Raw genomic sequence first — 16,836 nt, 5'->3', positions numbered from 1 at the left:
CTTCTTCCACCCCACATTGAACATGTTCTTTTTATGAGCTGCTAAGATTTTGAGGTTGTTTCATTGCTGCATAACCTAATCAATTCTAAAACATAATTTTGCACATAATTCAAAATCGAGACTTGCCTAAAACCACATATATTTGTACCTATATACACGCACATTGTTCGTAGGTATATGCTTATTATTTGTGCATGCATCTATAAATAAATTTCAAAATTTCAAAATAAATATCACAAAGACATTTTGAACAAATAACTCAAGAGCCATAACCTAGAAAAATAAGTCCTGGCATAATAATATCTGAATCTTAATGCTCATCCTATCTTTGCTCATGAATCACTAATCAGCTCGGCCCACTAAGTCCCTTACCCAGGCTTGATCCCGTCATCTGTCAGTAAAAATCATTTAATACTTTAGCATTATAAAATGCTTTTCTTCCAGGAAGATCAAAGAAAATGAAAGCTTCTTTTATTTAACTCTCCTTATTACTTCAGTGACATGTACATGTCAGGTAAATTATTCACATCCGATCAACTGAGAAGGTGAGAAGAAAAAGGTGATAAACCTGGCCAGAGGGTACCCAATGAAGCAGTGTTGGAGCAATGTCCAAAACTCATTTTCTCTCTCACTGTATGTTCTGTGCCATTTCTCAATATCCTGCTATGATCAAGATATTATGTGCTTTCATCATTTAAAAATATTACCACAGAAACCATCACGTGTATTTCAAACAGTAAGTGTGTAAATAAAGGTTACTGAGCATTCAACCAAATCATAGCAAAATGGATTTTATCTATAAATGTTGATGTTAATAACATCTGCATAAGTAACCTCCACTACTCAGCAATTCCTAAAGCAGTAATTCAATGTCTCCAGTCACAGTCCAATGGAATTGAATACAAAATCCCTGTACCTTTTTAATTGTTTCTGTAGAAAATGGTTAAGCTCCGGCATTATATCCTCATGCTTCACAAAATAATGGAACAATTGTGTGTGAGGACCTTTGTGCAGAGTAAGCCTACTAATTTTACATTACACCTGCCCCACACCTCCCTCTACATGACATCCCCCTCCCTCATCACCTTCCTAGGGTTAGGAAAAGAGTATTTGTGCCAAGCATTGACGTGAAGGTGAATAATAGAATAATGGTCAGTTTGCTTCTGGAACTTTGGAAAGTGTGTGAATATCTCTGTATACTCAAAAAATGCAATCCCGTTCTAATATTCTCTTCAAACTAGCCAGAAGCAGCCTGACCACTGTCTGAAGAATTAATAGACAGAAAATGACAGTGCAGAGATTCTGATAATGGATCTGCCCATGAGAGAACTGGAAAAACATGTTAGATATTTAAGAATTTCAATACGAACAGTAGTGGACAAAAATAGTTGCAAAATCACAAGTGAAACCAATCAAGACAGCCATTATAACAGGTTTTCTGACAATAAAAACAAATTTCTAGGCCAATCTGTTGTCTTAACTCTGAAAGAACACAATCGACATGCAGCATATGTCTGTGTGAATGGTAACCACGAGGCTGAGGGATTTATGACACTTTGTGTAAACGCCACTGATAGAACAGTGGCTTCTCCTTACTCCCATAGCCATATAGCCATTTTCTGCCATGACAGCCAATTGAACTCCAGGAAATGAAAACTCAGAACCCACAGAAGCTGCTCCCTTTACTTCCATGTCAGTAGACATTCCTCGGGCCACCTCAACTTTCCTCCCTGCTTGGAAAATGAAAGATACATTTCCTTCCTTAGTGAGTCTGGACATGTGAGTCATACTTGGAAACTTTGAAAAGGGGATAAAAATTAGATTTTTAAACCTACCAGGCAAAGGAGGAAACGATATTTGTATAACATCTTTTCCATATTGATTTACCTAGTCAGGCACAGGAATTTAACAGTCCCCATGGCAAGATGATGGCGCCCTTGAGGGCGGTCTTCGTGTGACAGAAGCAAGAGAGTTTTAGCATTTGCAGACGGGTCCAGTGTCTGTCAGCACCCAAAGGTTTAATAATTCAGGACAGCTCTATTTGTACAATATATGAAACTTGTTCAAAAACTGAGTCTATACTTGTACTTGTGAATAGGACAATGGTATGGTTGGTAGCATAATATTGTCTTAGGCACATATACCCAGGATAAAGTAGCCTTATTGTAACTGCTTATAGGCTGGAAATCTGAAGTGACAGATTTTCAAGACACGTGGTCCGTGATTCAGCTCTTAAACTCAAAAATGATTTCTACTGTATTGACTCATCTTAACCTGTCAAGTTTATAGTGAGAATGCTTTTATTTGATAAAAGATATGACAACCCTTCACACATCAAAAAAAAAAAAAAATAGTAATTCTGATGTTCCAGTGGCCCGATTAAACAAGTTACAAAACGAAGATCATATTTTACCTTGACTTTCCTAATACATGTGTTTCACCTCTATAAACTATTGGATTTGATAAGGTATTATTTTTAAAAGTAGCTATAAGTTACATTTTAAATATATTTGGTAGTGACAAAAAAATAAACTCGGTCTCTCAGAAAGGCCTTATGTTAATTTATTTTGTATTTAACATGTGGTAATGTAATTATTAATGTTTTAATATTAGATCCTGGTGTCACAAAATATAAAAATATAGTCATCAAATAAATCTGCCAACCAGAACACAGACTCCCATTACTTGATGAAGGAGTGCCTTGCAAAACAGAAAGACACCTTTGATGACTGACATTTAAGATACGAAAAAAAAAAAAGGAAACTATGTACAGGCATTCACTTCGCAAAAGTAAATATGGAGTTAGACGCCGATTGTGTTCTCCTCTAACACCAGGATTCAATGCTTTATGCCAAAATAACCTGGGAGGCTTTTCTGTAAGTGATAAACTGTCCAACAGCTGGCCTACCAGATCATGCCTTGGTTGAAGATCAGAGCGAGGACGTTGCCACTGATGTCGAATTCGGTGTATGAAGGCTAGAGGAGACACAATGTTCATTGGGTTAGCATCTCACATGGTCAAAACTGAAAGGCAAGTGGTTCTGCGTAGGCATGGCTAGGGTTTCAGCTACTTCCCTTCAGCAACAATAGCAGAATAATCACTAGGATAAGTAACCAGAGATAAATAAAACAAAGAAAGCACCTTCTTATTTTTTTTTAACATAGTGAGACTCATTTTTAAAGGCTGTCATTCAATGCTTTGAAAGTGTAGCAGGACAGGCTCTCCTATACACTGCTGGTGAAAGGAAAAACTGTAGCAAACTTTGAGAAAAACAATTTGACAATGCATATTAAAAGCTTTAAAAATCTTATTCTTTTTGACTCTGTAAGAAAACTTCTAGAATCTGTCTTAATAAAATTATCTGATGTGATGATAAACTTTAACAGGCAATGATGAAACCATGTAAGTGTTGAACATTAGTCATGTATATACAGTATATTTATACTATGATATATTGCAACAAATTACAATCATTTTGAAAGAATATTTACATACATGAGCAAAAACTGTGCACTAATGTTAAACAAAAAATATAAAGTCACACATTAATCAACTATATGAAACGACACACCAAGACTGGAAAAGAATCAGCAAGATAATCATACCTTATATGTGAGTGATGGACTATAGTTTTCCTTTTCTTTTTTAAGTTTTGCATATTAAAACTTTTTTCAACAAAATTGTGAATTAACTGTAACATAAAATAAATATAGCAAAAAATATATATAACAAAAGCTTAAGAAGTTATTCAGTTGAATGTCCAGTCTCCATGTCTTGGATAATAACCTTCATGCTCAGGGCAGCAACACTAGGCTGTTTTTTGTGCAGAGGAGCCACAAAAAGCAATAGGATGGAGGTGGGAAACTGTGATAGGGTGGCCCACCCAAAGGTTTCCTGGTGATGCATTAGGCATCCTAACAAGAGGTTGTAACAATGGAGTTAATGCTAACTAGCAAGGGCAATAAAACTGGCTTTTATTTAATTTGGGATAGAGTATCAGAGGAGACTGACCAATTGGTCATAAGGGAATAAGAGAGCAGCAAATATGAAATGAGAGGGCCAAGAAGACCATGAAAAAGAGACCAAGACACTCGCAGGTTCCTAGCCCTGCTCAGATTCTGTTATCTCCAGGTGTGCTTCAGACCACACATATCCCCGTAACAACTCTCTCCACAACATACACACACACACACACACACACACACAAAGATGACTCAAGAGAGCCTCTGTTCCTCCCAAACCCAAGATCTCAAAAATATACTTGTTAAGAAGATATAATTGGTTCCTGATTTGGAACTCCAACAAAACCATTCCCAACTTTCAAATGCTTGGCCTCAAGAGTCTCATGAATCCAGGCCTCAACTTCATCACTTTCCTAAAAGGCAGTATTACTCTCCTATTTGACTGATATAGTGACAATCTGCCTTGTAACAGATTCAGGGAAAGAACAGCAAGTATGGCATAATAGGAATGGTTAACCCTCAAGGTAAAATCATAGGATGATACATAATGAAATAACAAAGGGTCCTGTGTATTAAACAGAACAAAGATGACCTGGATAACTGCAGTATCATTCTAGATACTGTTGAAGGACAGCTGCAAAGTGTTTTGCTAGTTTGCAGATTTTCTAGAAGGGCAATGTTCACAAGAGACAAAAAGGTTTGGTTGACAATTTTTGTTCTGAAATCAGCAATGAAAAAAAAATGTGACCTTCGTGGAGAAAAATGAATTGTTTCTTATCTGGAGAACATTAACTCTGAGTCTTTTTCCTTCTGGGGGAGTGCCCTGCTCTGGATGATCTTCAGTACTTTTCCCCTGGAGCCCTGTGTGATCACAGAACACATCTGAAAAATGCTCATTTGGGTGGCCTGTGCCCACCTGTGGCCTTGGAACAGCCTTTCTCTATGTCAGTTTAAAAATCAAATCTTAAACCTTTGCCTCCTTAGAATGATGTCATGAGGTAGCCCACCAAACTACTGAACGTGGAAAAAAGCTCAATGTTTTAAATGTCTATTTTCTTCACTCTCTCACGAGCACATAAACCTCCAGAAGGTCATTGGAGATGAAATATTTTATAACTAGTTGACTAGAAAAGCATAAAGGACATCCTAGGGTCCCTAGCTTTCTGCCGTGTTTGCAGCAGAGACAGCTGGAGGAACAACCTCCTTGATCTATAAATTGGTCTGATGCAGAGAAAGGACATAGGGTGGCCATACTGGAACAAGTGGATTTGTAGAATAGACATTTGACTGGGATTCAAACCTGAATTTTAGACGTCACTCTACCATTTCTTAGCTAGGTGAGCTGGGCACATCACTTATCTCATTAGGCTTAGTTTCCTGACACATAAATCAATAAAAATGAACTAGACCAAGGGTAAGCATACTAAGGCCCATGTGCCAAATCTAGACTGCCACCTGTTCTAACAAATAAATTTTTGTTGGAATACAGCTATATTCATTCATTTAAATATTATCTATGACTAGTACTAAAACAACAGAGTTTAGCAATTATAATAGAGACACTATGGCTTGCAAAAGCTAAAATACTTACTATCTAACCCTTTACAGCGAAAGTTTGCCAACCTCTGAACTAGTTCATTTCTAAGATCCCTTTCTAGTCTAAAAATATGTTACTGGTTGAAAATCAGACCCAGTTGTGAAAGAATTGCTTCTCTGTAAACACCTTAGAAATGCAATTTAACTTATGCAATAAACACAGAAGCTCTCATTTTAAAACTAAAACATATGAGAAGGCAAAAAACTACACATATGTAGTATAAAAGTCAGTGCCCATTGTTTTAGAGGCAGGCTTTTTTAAACATTAGGTTATATTACATTTTTAATTTTTAAAGCAATACTTTAATAAATATAAATCAATTTGCAATATATTTTGTCTGTCTCTAAAATAGAAAAAACTCAAAGGTAAAAGATGGTTAGGGAAAAAGAAAAAAACAGATTCTCTTGAACTTTGAGATCATAAAATTATTTGAATGAGATAAGTGTAATAAATTCACTAATGACTGCTCATTCCTGGTAAGATTGTTGGGGGCCAGCACCAGAAAAGCCCATGTGGATTTGGGCTAAAGTCTATCATAGTCGACAGATTGGAAATGATGTTGTTTAATTTTTGGACCTTTGCTTGTGATGTGCTAGGTCAGTCACCCACCTAGAGGGAAGACATGTGGTGCTCACTGGACAAAGAAAAAGCCTGGGACTATCCCTTCTCTCTCTGCAAGTTTCATTATTTGAGGCAGATTGCCAACCTGTGGATAACATGAAATGCAATTCAGGATCTCACAGAGAATTAATTCTGTCTTGGCATGAGTTGCCTGACCTTCTCCACATAAATCCCATTTCTCACAGCTGGAATCACTCTGCTTGGAGCTGCAAGCTGGTCTGGGCTGTGGCTCCAGAGCAGTGGCTCTTGAGTGTGGTCCTCAGACGAGAGTCAGCAGCATTACCTGGGAACTTATTAGAAAAGCACATTCTCGGGCCTTGCCCCAGTTCTACTGAATCAGAAATGCTGTTTTCACAGGTCCTCAGGGGATTTTGACGTATGCTCAAATTTCAGAAGCACTGATCTAGGACAAACTCTAGCCTCGTCTGCTAGGATGATTGAACACTTGAGGCTTTGTACTTCAACCCTAGTGGAGAGTAGGAACCTGTTAACTGCAGACAGATCCTGTCCACGTATTCAAGGAACACTTAAAACGCAGTCTGCATTGTTCCTGTTCCCATGTTCTCAACCCCTTATGGGATGCTGATGATTTCTTCCTGACTCTTTATCATGCTACCTTCCCGAACTGATGTATAATATCTCCACGTTCCCAGCTACAGAACCATTGATCTTCTAATTCTGTATCCCAGTTCATTTCCTAACTCCATTCTACCTTACCTGCCTAAGCCTAGGAACACTTTGAGTTCTAAAAGCCATAGGTTTAGTGCATTAATGATTCAAGTTTTGGCAGAATTTTTAAAATTTCTAGAGTCAAGCATTACAGTGTACATTCAACATGATGGAAATTTGGTTGATGGGTTTGAAGGAGATGAGACTCGAATTTCAGGCCTATCTCTACCACTAACCAGCAATGTGTCTTTGAGCAATTATTTAACATCCTCTAAACCTCCGTTTACTGTAAAGTAGGAACAATAATACCACCTCACAGCATTGCTGGTGTGATCACATGGAATAATATATGTGAAGTATTTTGTAGAGTTTCTGATACATAGCTGTAAATAAGCAGTACATTGCTTATTGTATATGTACGATCACATGGAATAATATATGCAAAGTACATTGTAGAGTTTCTGATACATTGCAGTAAATAAGCAGTACATTGAGATGTAACATAATACAATGTAATATGATTGGGAATCCACTCAGGTAGTCAGTCAATTATATGCCTCTTATTTATGGATAATCTTGAGCACCCTTCATCAGACTTTAAAGCAGTCTCCCATTGCTGTTCCGCTCTCACAAGTGAGCAGTGATCACCTGAAAAATGCAACTGTGAACACCATGCTGAGTTGATTGAGCATTCCCTTACCCCATCATGCCCTGAATCTAATTCTATTTCTTCCTGAATATTCTTTACTTGCTTTGTTGGTAAATAGTAAGAATGGTGTCAACAAAAACTGAAGTAAAGATAAAGATATTCTGCATTGAACTGTTATAGAAAACCCAGAGTTTACAAGAGGCCACACTTTGTATTAAATTAGAGCAGTTAAAATCCTTCCTAGGGACAAACTATTCTACTCCCCATGAACTCTTCTGAAACACTGAGAACTGTGCTCAGAGAAGCCTTGGGAGATATTAACTTACATTACATTAACTTACATTGGGGTAGCAATCTGCTCCAAGCCAGAAATGTTCCCACCTTAGTTAATCTCCATAGGTTTGTTGTGATAACACTATGACCATAAATTTATGTCTTGAAAAATATTCACAATCCCTTTTACCCCAACTTACTCAGGTAGAGCCAGTATATAATTCAGTACATTTAACATAACATTTTTGTCCAGAAGTGTACTTCATTGTCCTTATTATTCTCTGGCTACATAAACTTAGGAACCTCATTTCAATTCACAGATGCAGTTTTTCACATGTTAAATACAAGCATTACAATTGCTTGTGTCAAAATCCACCTAACTTTAGCATTCTATAGATCTCTGAATCTAATGCTGAAATCTGCAGAGTTTCTACAGAGGCTGTTGTAATAAAAATGAATAGACTTTTTTAAAGCCCTCTTCTGTGACTGAGCAATTCAACTCAGAGAAATTTATCATAAGAAAATAATTTATGCATCCACTATGATTTATCTATGAAGATACTTATTTACAGATATAATGAAATGTCATCACACTTATTATCATAAGAATAATTAGACAGTTCAACTTAAAGCAAATTAAAACTAATTAGATTAATTACACTACACCCACATACAGAATATTATACAACCATTTAAAAGGTATATGACAAAACAACAGTTAAAAGTATTGGCAAATGATCACTGTTAGGTAAAAAAAATAAAAGCAGGTAATCAGTCTACTATCTATCTGTTTAAACACATACATATATACATATAGAAATGTATATATGTGTATATTTATAAAAATCTATGTTACTATATATAAATATGTAGTGCTTGTTATCTAATACTATTTGATTCAACAATCCAAATAGTCTCATTAGTGGCAGAGATTACATATGATTTTTATTTTCATATTAGCTTCGTTATATTTTCCAAATTTTCTACAATAAACTGGCATTATTTTTGTAATTCAGAAGCAAAAATGTGCTTTGTGTGTGTGTGTACGTGTGCGTGCATGTGTGTATCAGAAAGGATCATGTTTTTATATTTTATTTCTGACAGAATTCTCAAGTATCTCCTCTGCCCATCTCAGGTTGTCCTTCCCTTCATGACAGGTACTTTCTGAAACCATATTGTTGATTAGCAGGTCTAGGAGAATAACAGAGAAACATTCTTATCAGCCTTTTCTGCTCTAAAACAGCCTCATTTTAGTTTTTTAAATTTATACCTGGATTGTCCATACTGTCTAGCTCTGGGACCCTGTCTTATACTTGTCCCTCCACCAGGAACTCTTCCTTTCATCTCTTGAAATCCAGATCATCCTTTAAGACTTAGTTCAAATGTCTCCTCCTCCGTGTCTGCATTTCTACTGATGCACACCTGTCTCTCTCTCTCTCACACACACACACACACACACACTTTCTCTTCCAAAGGGCCATATAATTGATTTCTCTATTGATATTGGGAGTTTGCAAGAGAAAAGAGTGGTGAAGAGTATGAGGAACTGGAGAATGAATATCCCAACTGCAGATGGTGGTGGTTTCTCAACTCTAGCCAATTTCTCCCTAGTGGGAATACAGACTTAATTTTGCCAGCCTTTCAAGAAAAACAAGAAATCCATGTGTTTTTATGTAAAAACTCTCATTTTAAAGTATTAGCTCATAAAAAATGAAACAAAAACAAACACCACCACTGGGCATACCACACAAAAATAACCATTAGCTGAATCCACCCTGCAGGCCACATTTGCAACCTCTACGTAAGTCTACATCTTCTACATCTCTGTATTCCTTTACCACCTAGCACAGAGTTTGTTCATAATGGCTTGCACCTAGTAGGCCCTCACTCATGTAAGCTATCCATTTGGTAAGTCAATGACAATGGGATCTACATCAAAGATTCATCATCCATCATTAATGTTTTAACACTTGTTTTGATTCTGACAGAGCTTTTTTGAGCCTTCCAAAGGTAACGTGGGAGAAAATTCCTTCTCTGTGACCTAAAACGGGAACTTGTCTTTTTTCCTGTACTTTGTACTAACCCAGGAACACTGTCAGCAGTCAATAAATAATAAATTACAGTCATTTAATTACAGCTTTTATGCATCCAGGTCATGTAATATTGACTTCCTATTTGCAGTCAGGTTTTCTGCCACTTAAGAAGAAAGCAGCCAAGGGATAAAAGGTAAGCACAAGCCAAGCAATAGTCTAAGGAAGAAATGGCAATTTTTATGTCTGCCTCAGAGGAGCTGAATCAGGCAAGGAAAATAGAAATGAAACCAAGCCAGCTGAATATCTCATAGCAAAGAATGGGAAAGCAACACAAGAGCATCCTGTATCTATAGCCATTACCTCACTGTCATTCACCGAAGAGCATTACCTAACTGCTTTTGGCAAGTCCGAGGAGGCACTTTCAATGAGGGTGATGGAGATGACCTCATAAAAGGTACCATCTCAAAGTCAGACAGCCAGACAGACCTAGCCTGAAATCTTGAAAACAGTCCTAACTGTAGGACTTATCCAGAGACTAGAGGGCAGGAGATAAAAGAGATAGAAGATCAGCTATAAAGGATATTCCCTCACTGGTGAGGAGAGAAGCATTACTGGCTCAATAACTCAAAAACATTACACTGAGACTCCATGGGCACATGCTTCGAAGGAGGCAGAGTTCTGGCAATAGACAGTGCTGCCTTGATGGTGCAAAAATGAGGAGGTCCAACATTCAAACAGCCAGTCAAGACATGATGCCTGCTACGTGACTCGCACAGTTCACATAACAGAGGTCAGGGCCTCTGTTTTCATAGAGTATCCATTCTAACAAAGGGAGATAGACCATGAGTACATTTTACAAGAGTAATGTCAAATAGATGCACATCTTATGAAGAAAACAGAACAGTGTGTTGATATTAACAGTGCCTGATTAGCTACGTTAGAATAGGTGGTCAGAGAAGAGCTCTAAGGAGGTAACATAATAGCTGAGTCTTTAATGACAAGAAGAAACCAGCCATTCCTAGTTCTAGGGCAACAGCACCCCTTGCGGGAGAAACAGCAATTACAAATGCAAGGACCGTCTTGCGTTTGAGCCTAAAAAGCAGCCCATGTTTGTGAACTTTACAAAGCGAGAGCAAAAGTGGTAGCAAATGACTTGAGAAAGAAAGAAAAGAAGCAGATCATCCAGGGTACTGAAGGCCTAGAAAGGGATTTGGAAATCATTCTAAGTACTTGAGAAGTCACTGGAAGATTTTAAGCAAATGAGTACTACCAACCCCCCAGGTCATATTTTCCGGGATGACTGAAGCCAGTTTGACTGCAAAGGAGGACAGTGGAAACCAGGCAACGTGCTAGTCACTGAGTGATGACTGTGCTGTTGCCCTCAGACTTTGTTGGGGGACCTGCGGTTGAGCATAGAGGGAAAGCTGGTGATGGAGTCAGTACCAGTGTGGTTCTGAGAAACCCGAGCCGTTGTTTCAGGAAAAGAAGCCGTCCCTTCCAGAATTCAGCTCCACCACTGGCCAGATGCATGACAGCAAACTAGGCCTTCCTTGAGCTTTCTGCAGTCTCTTGCGTGTGTCTCTGTCAAGCTCTTATTAGACTGTGAACTTTGTGAAGCAAGTACCATATTTATCAAATCCTTTTATCCCCCCCATCTACTGCAGAGTGACTGGCACACGATAGTATCCAGGAGTTTAGTAGAATTCAAAGGCATAATAGAATATGCAGTTGATATTAGCCACCTTTCCCTGCTTCTAGAAATGCTAGTAATTTTATAGGGAGAAGGTGGGCTACAGGGCCAAGATTTACTGAGTTCAACATTTCAACTAACAAGTTGAAGTCCATTGCTTTTGCTATTTTGTGCTAATTTTACTAGAATATTGTAAACCATGATACTCAAGTCTGACCTTCTCTGCATTATAAATGTACTCATTGGTCGTCATTTATTGGCACCTAAAAAGGTGATCCCATCCACTAAACTCTGTGATGCCTTTCTCCTATATAGTGTGTGTAAATGATGAATTACAAAGGAAAAACGTTACAAGAGCAAAATTAACATCATACTTACATATCCGTACTCCAAGTCCCAGCACCAGCAATAATTGCAAAACCTCACAAAACATGCCCTTAGAAAGTCCCCGATGAGGATTGTGACGTAGGTGGTCAGAACATCAGAGACTGTCAGCCGCACAAACTCCTGTTGAGATATTATCTCTATTAAAACACACAGCTCTGTCTTCAAATGGTCCTAGTGTTGGTATTAAATCTGTCATGTTTCTAAAGAAGCATTGGCTTGAAGACTGCAATTAATGGCAAAAGAAGAAAACAACTAGTCATATCAAGTAAATAAAAAATATTTCACCCCGACTTTATTACTTTAAAAATAATTATTTCCCATTTACTAAATCAACAGTTTTCTTCTTACTGAGAAATGTTATGAGCATAATACAAGAACCAAAACCAGGAAAATATTGGCCACACAGCAGTTTAAAATTTTATGTGGTGAATAGCACTATTTACAGACTTGAAAGACAAATGTGGAAAAAGTGCTTGCAACATATATGATAGAGGGTGAGTATTGCTAACACATTAAAAGCTTTTACAAATCAGTATGAATATAGGTGGGCAATCCAATAAAGAAATAAAGAAACCAGCAAAAGTCACAAATTAAAAATTCACAGAAGAATATATGCAAACAGTCCATTAAAACTGAAAAATACCTAAACCCCACATAATAAAAATGCAAATGAAAGCAATGAGTTGTTGCCTCACAAAGTGATAAATACAAAATCCATGCTTCTTCATATTGGTGAGTGTGGTGAACTAGCATGAGCATAAACTGATGGGGAAGTTAAACTGGGCACAACGTTGGGAAGAAATTTGTTAAGATCCATCACATTTTAAAGTGTTTGGAGCTTGACCAAGAAAATCCACTTTTAGAAATGCCTATGACAGCAATATACGCACACGTGCACAAATCTATACAGACAATCATGAAAGTACTGCTTCTTCCAGATTAAAAATGGAAAAATTCAAATATGCTTGGGAGACTAATTAAATAAAAGAAATTAAATGTCTGCACAATGGTATATTGTAAGCTCTTAAAACAAAATGCTATCGTGATGCTGGATACATAACTGTGAATATATTACAAACCCACTGAATTGTGTATTTTTTAAATTTTTTATGTCTTCTCTTTTTTTTATTTTAAGTTCTGGGGTACATGAGCAGGTTCGTTACATAGGTAAACATGTGCCATGATGGTTTGCTGCACCTATCAACCCATCACCTAAGTATTAAGTCCTGCATGCATTAGCTGTTTTTCCTGATGTTCTCACTTCTCCCTTACCCACCACCAGGCCCCAGTGTGTGTTGTTGCCCTCCCTGTGTCCATGTATTCTCATTGTTCAGCTGTCACTTATGAGTGAGAACATGTGGCGTTTGGTTTTCTATTCCTGTGTTAGTGTGCTGAGGATAATGGCTTTCACCTCCATCCATGTCTCTGCAAAGGACATGATCTCATTCCTTTTTATGGCTGCATAGTATTCTTTGGTGTACATATAGCACATTTTCTTTATCCAGTCTATCATTGATAGGCATTTGGGTTGATTTCATGTCTCTGCTATTGTGAATAGTGCTGCAATGAACACACGTGGGCATGTATCTTTATAACAGAATAATTTCTTTTCCTTTGGGTATGTACCCAGTAATGGGATTGCTGGGTCAAATGCTATTTCTGGTTCTAGGTCTTTAAGGAATTGCCACACTGTCTTCCACAATGGTTGAATTAATTTACATTCCCACCAACTATGTAAAAGCCTTCCTATCTCTCTGCAGCCTCACTAGCATCTGTTGTTTCCTGACTTTTTAATAATCACCATTCTAACTGATGTGAGATGGTATCTCATTGTGGTTTTGATTTGCATTTCTCTAATGATCAGTGATGTTGAGTGTTTTTTCATATGGTTGTTGGCCGCATGAATCTCTTCTTTGAGAAGCGTCTGTTCATGTCCTTCACCCACTTTTTAATGGGGTTGTATGTTTTTTCTCGTAAATTTGTTTAAGTTCTTTGTCGACTGTGGGCATTAGATCTTTGTCAGATTGATAGATTGCAAAAATTTTCTCCCATTCTGTAGGTTGTCTGTTCACTCTGATGATAGTTTCTTTTGCTGTGCAGAAGCTCTTTAGTTTAATTAATTCCCATTTGTCAATTTTTGCTTTTGTAGCGATTGCTTTTGATGTTTTCACCTTGAAATCTTTGCCTATGCCTATGTCCTAAATGGTATTGCCTAGATTTTTTTCTATGGTTTTTATAGTTTTGGGTTTTGTATTTAAGCCTTTAATCCATCCAGAGTTAATTTTTGTATAAGGTGTATAGACAGGGTCCCATTTCAATTTTCTGCATAGGCTAGCCAGTTTTCTTAGCATCATTTATTAAACAGCAAATCCTTTCCCCATTGCTTGTTTTTGTCACGTCTGTCAAAGATCAGGTGCACGATCTTATTTCTGTGTTCTCTATTCTGTTCCATTGTTCTGTCTACCTGTTTTTGTTACTATAGCCTTGTAGTATGCTTTGAAGTCAGGTAGTGTGACACCTCCTGTTTTGTTCTATTTGCTTTGGATTTTCTCAGTTATGAGGACTCTTTTTTGGTTCCATATGAATTTAAAAATATTTTTTCTAATTCTGGGAAGAATGTCAATGGTGCTTTAATGGAAATAGCATTGACTGTATAAATTATTTTGGGCAGTATGGCCATTTTCACAATATTGATTTTTCTTATCCATGAGCATGGAATGTTTTCCCATATGTTTGTGTCCTCTCAGATTTCATTGAGCAGTGGTTTGTAGTTCTCCTTGAAGAGTTCCTATCTGTATTCCTAGGTATTTTATTCTTTTTGTAACAATTGTGAATGGGAGCTTATTCATGATTTGGCTCTCTGCTTGTCTGTTGTTGGTGTATAGGAATGCTTGTGATTTTTGCACATTGATTTTGTATTCTAAGATTTTGTTGAAGTTGCTTATCAGCTTAAGAAGCTTTCAGGCTGAGATGATGGGGTTTTCTAAATACAGGATAATGTCATCTGCAAACAAAGACAATTTAACTTCCTCTCTTCCTATTTGAATGCACTTTATTTCTTTATCTTGCCTGATTGCCCTGGACAGAACTTCCAATAGTATGTTGAATAGGAGTGGTGTGAGACAGCATCCTTGTCTTGTGACAGTTTTCAAGGGGAACACTTCCAGGTTTGCCCATTCAGTATAATATTAGCTGTAGGTTTGTCATAGATGGTTCTCATTATTTTGAAGTATGTTCCATCTATACCTAGTTTATTGAGAGTTTTTAACGTGAAGGTACGTTGAATTTTATCAAAGGCCTTTTCTGCATCTATTGAGATAATCATGTGGTTTTTGTCTTTAGTTCTGTTCATGTGATAGATCATGTTTATTGATCTGTGTATGTTGAACCAGCCTTGCATTCCACAGATAAAGCCAACTTGATCATGGTGGATAAGCTTTTTGATGTGCTGCTGGATTTGGTTTGCTGATATTTTATTGAGAATTTTTGCATTGATGTTCATTGGGCCTGAAGTTTTCTTTTTTCATTTTATCTCTGCTAGGTTTTGGTATCAGGATGATGCTGGCCTCATAAAATGAATTAGGGAGGAGTCCCTTCTTTTCAATTGTTTGGAATAGTTTTAGAAGAAATGTACCAGCTCCTCTCTGTACCTTTGGTAGAATTCAGCTGTAAATCCATCTGGTCCTGGGCTTTTTTTGGTTGGTAGGCTATTTAGTAATGCCTCAATTTTAGAACTCGTTACTGGTCTATTCAGGGATTTAAGTTCTCCCTGGTTCAGTTTTGGGAGGGTGTATGTTTCCAGGAATTTATTCATTTCTTATGGGTTTTCTAGTTTATTTGCATAGGGGTGTTTATAGTATTCTCTGTTGGTTGTTTGTATTTCTGTGGGATCAGTGGTGATATCCCCTTTGTCATTTTCCATTGTGTTTATTTGATTCTTCTCTTTTTTTCTTCATTAATCTAGCTAGTGGTCTATTCTACTAATTTTTTCCAAAAATTAAAAAAAAAAAAGCTCCTGGATTTGTTGAATTTTTTAAGGGTGGGTTTTTTTGTGTCTCTATCTCCTTCAGTTCTGCTCTGATCTTGGTTATTTCTTATCTTCTGCTAGTTTTGGGGTTTGTTTGCTTTTGGTTCTCTAGTTCTTTTAGTTGTGATGTTAGGATGTTAAGTTGAGATCTTTCTAGCTTTTTGATGCGGACATTTAGTGCTAAAAATTTCCCTCTTAACACTGCTTTAAGTGTGTCCCAGAGATTGTGGTACATTATGTCTTTATTCTCATTAGTTTCAAGGAACATCTTGATTTCTGCCTTCATTCCATTATTTACTCAGGAGTCATTCAGGAGCAAATTGTTCAATTTCCATGTAGTTGTGTGGTTTTGAGTGAGTTTCTTAATTTTGATTTCTAATCTAACTGCTGTGTTGTCTGAGATACTGTGTTATGATTTCAGTTATTTTGCATTTGCTGAGGAGTGTTTTACTTCCAATCATATAATCAATTTTAGAGCAAGTCCAATGTAGTGCCAAGAAGACTATATATTCTGTTGTTTTTGGGTGGAGAGTTCTGTAGATATCTATTAAGCTCACTTGATCCAGAGCTAAGTCTTGTCCTCAATAACTTTGTTAATTTTCAAATCTTGTATTTTAAATGGGTGAACTATATTATGTGTAAATTGTAGCTCAACAAAGTTGTTTTAAAGGTACAAAAAATGCTATGCTGTAATAGGAAATATGTTTTTAAAAAAGTTCCAAAACAGTATATGTGGTATGAACTCATTTGTTAACAGAGACCTTATGTATATATACATATTATGTGTATGTATTTCATAACATGTATATGAAAAGAAAAAATCTGGAAAATTAGAAACTGGTTATCTCAGTTGGATTCAAATTCAGGTGGGCTTAAATTTATGTGCAAAGTGTAAAGTGTGTGTGCTATGGATTAGAAGGAAGTTCA

At 36.9% G+C, this 16,836-nt stretch overlaps 1 protein-coding gene across 1 annotated transcript in view; it reads right to left on the bottom strand.

Moving 5' to 3' along the window:
* The window catches only part of TMC1 (transmembrane channel like 1), a 174,169-nt gene that overhangs the window by 18,195 nt on the left and 139,138 nt on the right, over nucleotides 1–16,836 (bottom strand). Inside the window, exons 15-16 of the mRNA XM_015117946.3 lie at nucleotides 11,874–12,002; nucleotides 2,909–2,976 (exon numbers count right to left, since the gene is read on the bottom strand). Coding sequence (XP_014973432.1) covers nucleotides 2,909–2,976; nucleotides 11,874–12,002 — 197 coding nt within the window. The remainder of the gene's footprint in view (nucleotides 1–2,908; nucleotides 2,977–11,873; nucleotides 12,003–16,836) is intronic.

Source organism: Macaca mulatta, chromosome 15 (genome assembly GCF_049350105.2).
Source record: "Macaca mulatta isolate MMU2019108-1 chromosome 15, T2T-MMU8v2.0, whole genome shotgun sequence".
NCBI lineage: Eukaryota > Metazoa > Chordata > Mammalia > Primates > Cercopithecidae > Macaca > Macaca mulatta.
This window is presented reverse-complemented; position numbering and strand designations above follow the sequence as displayed.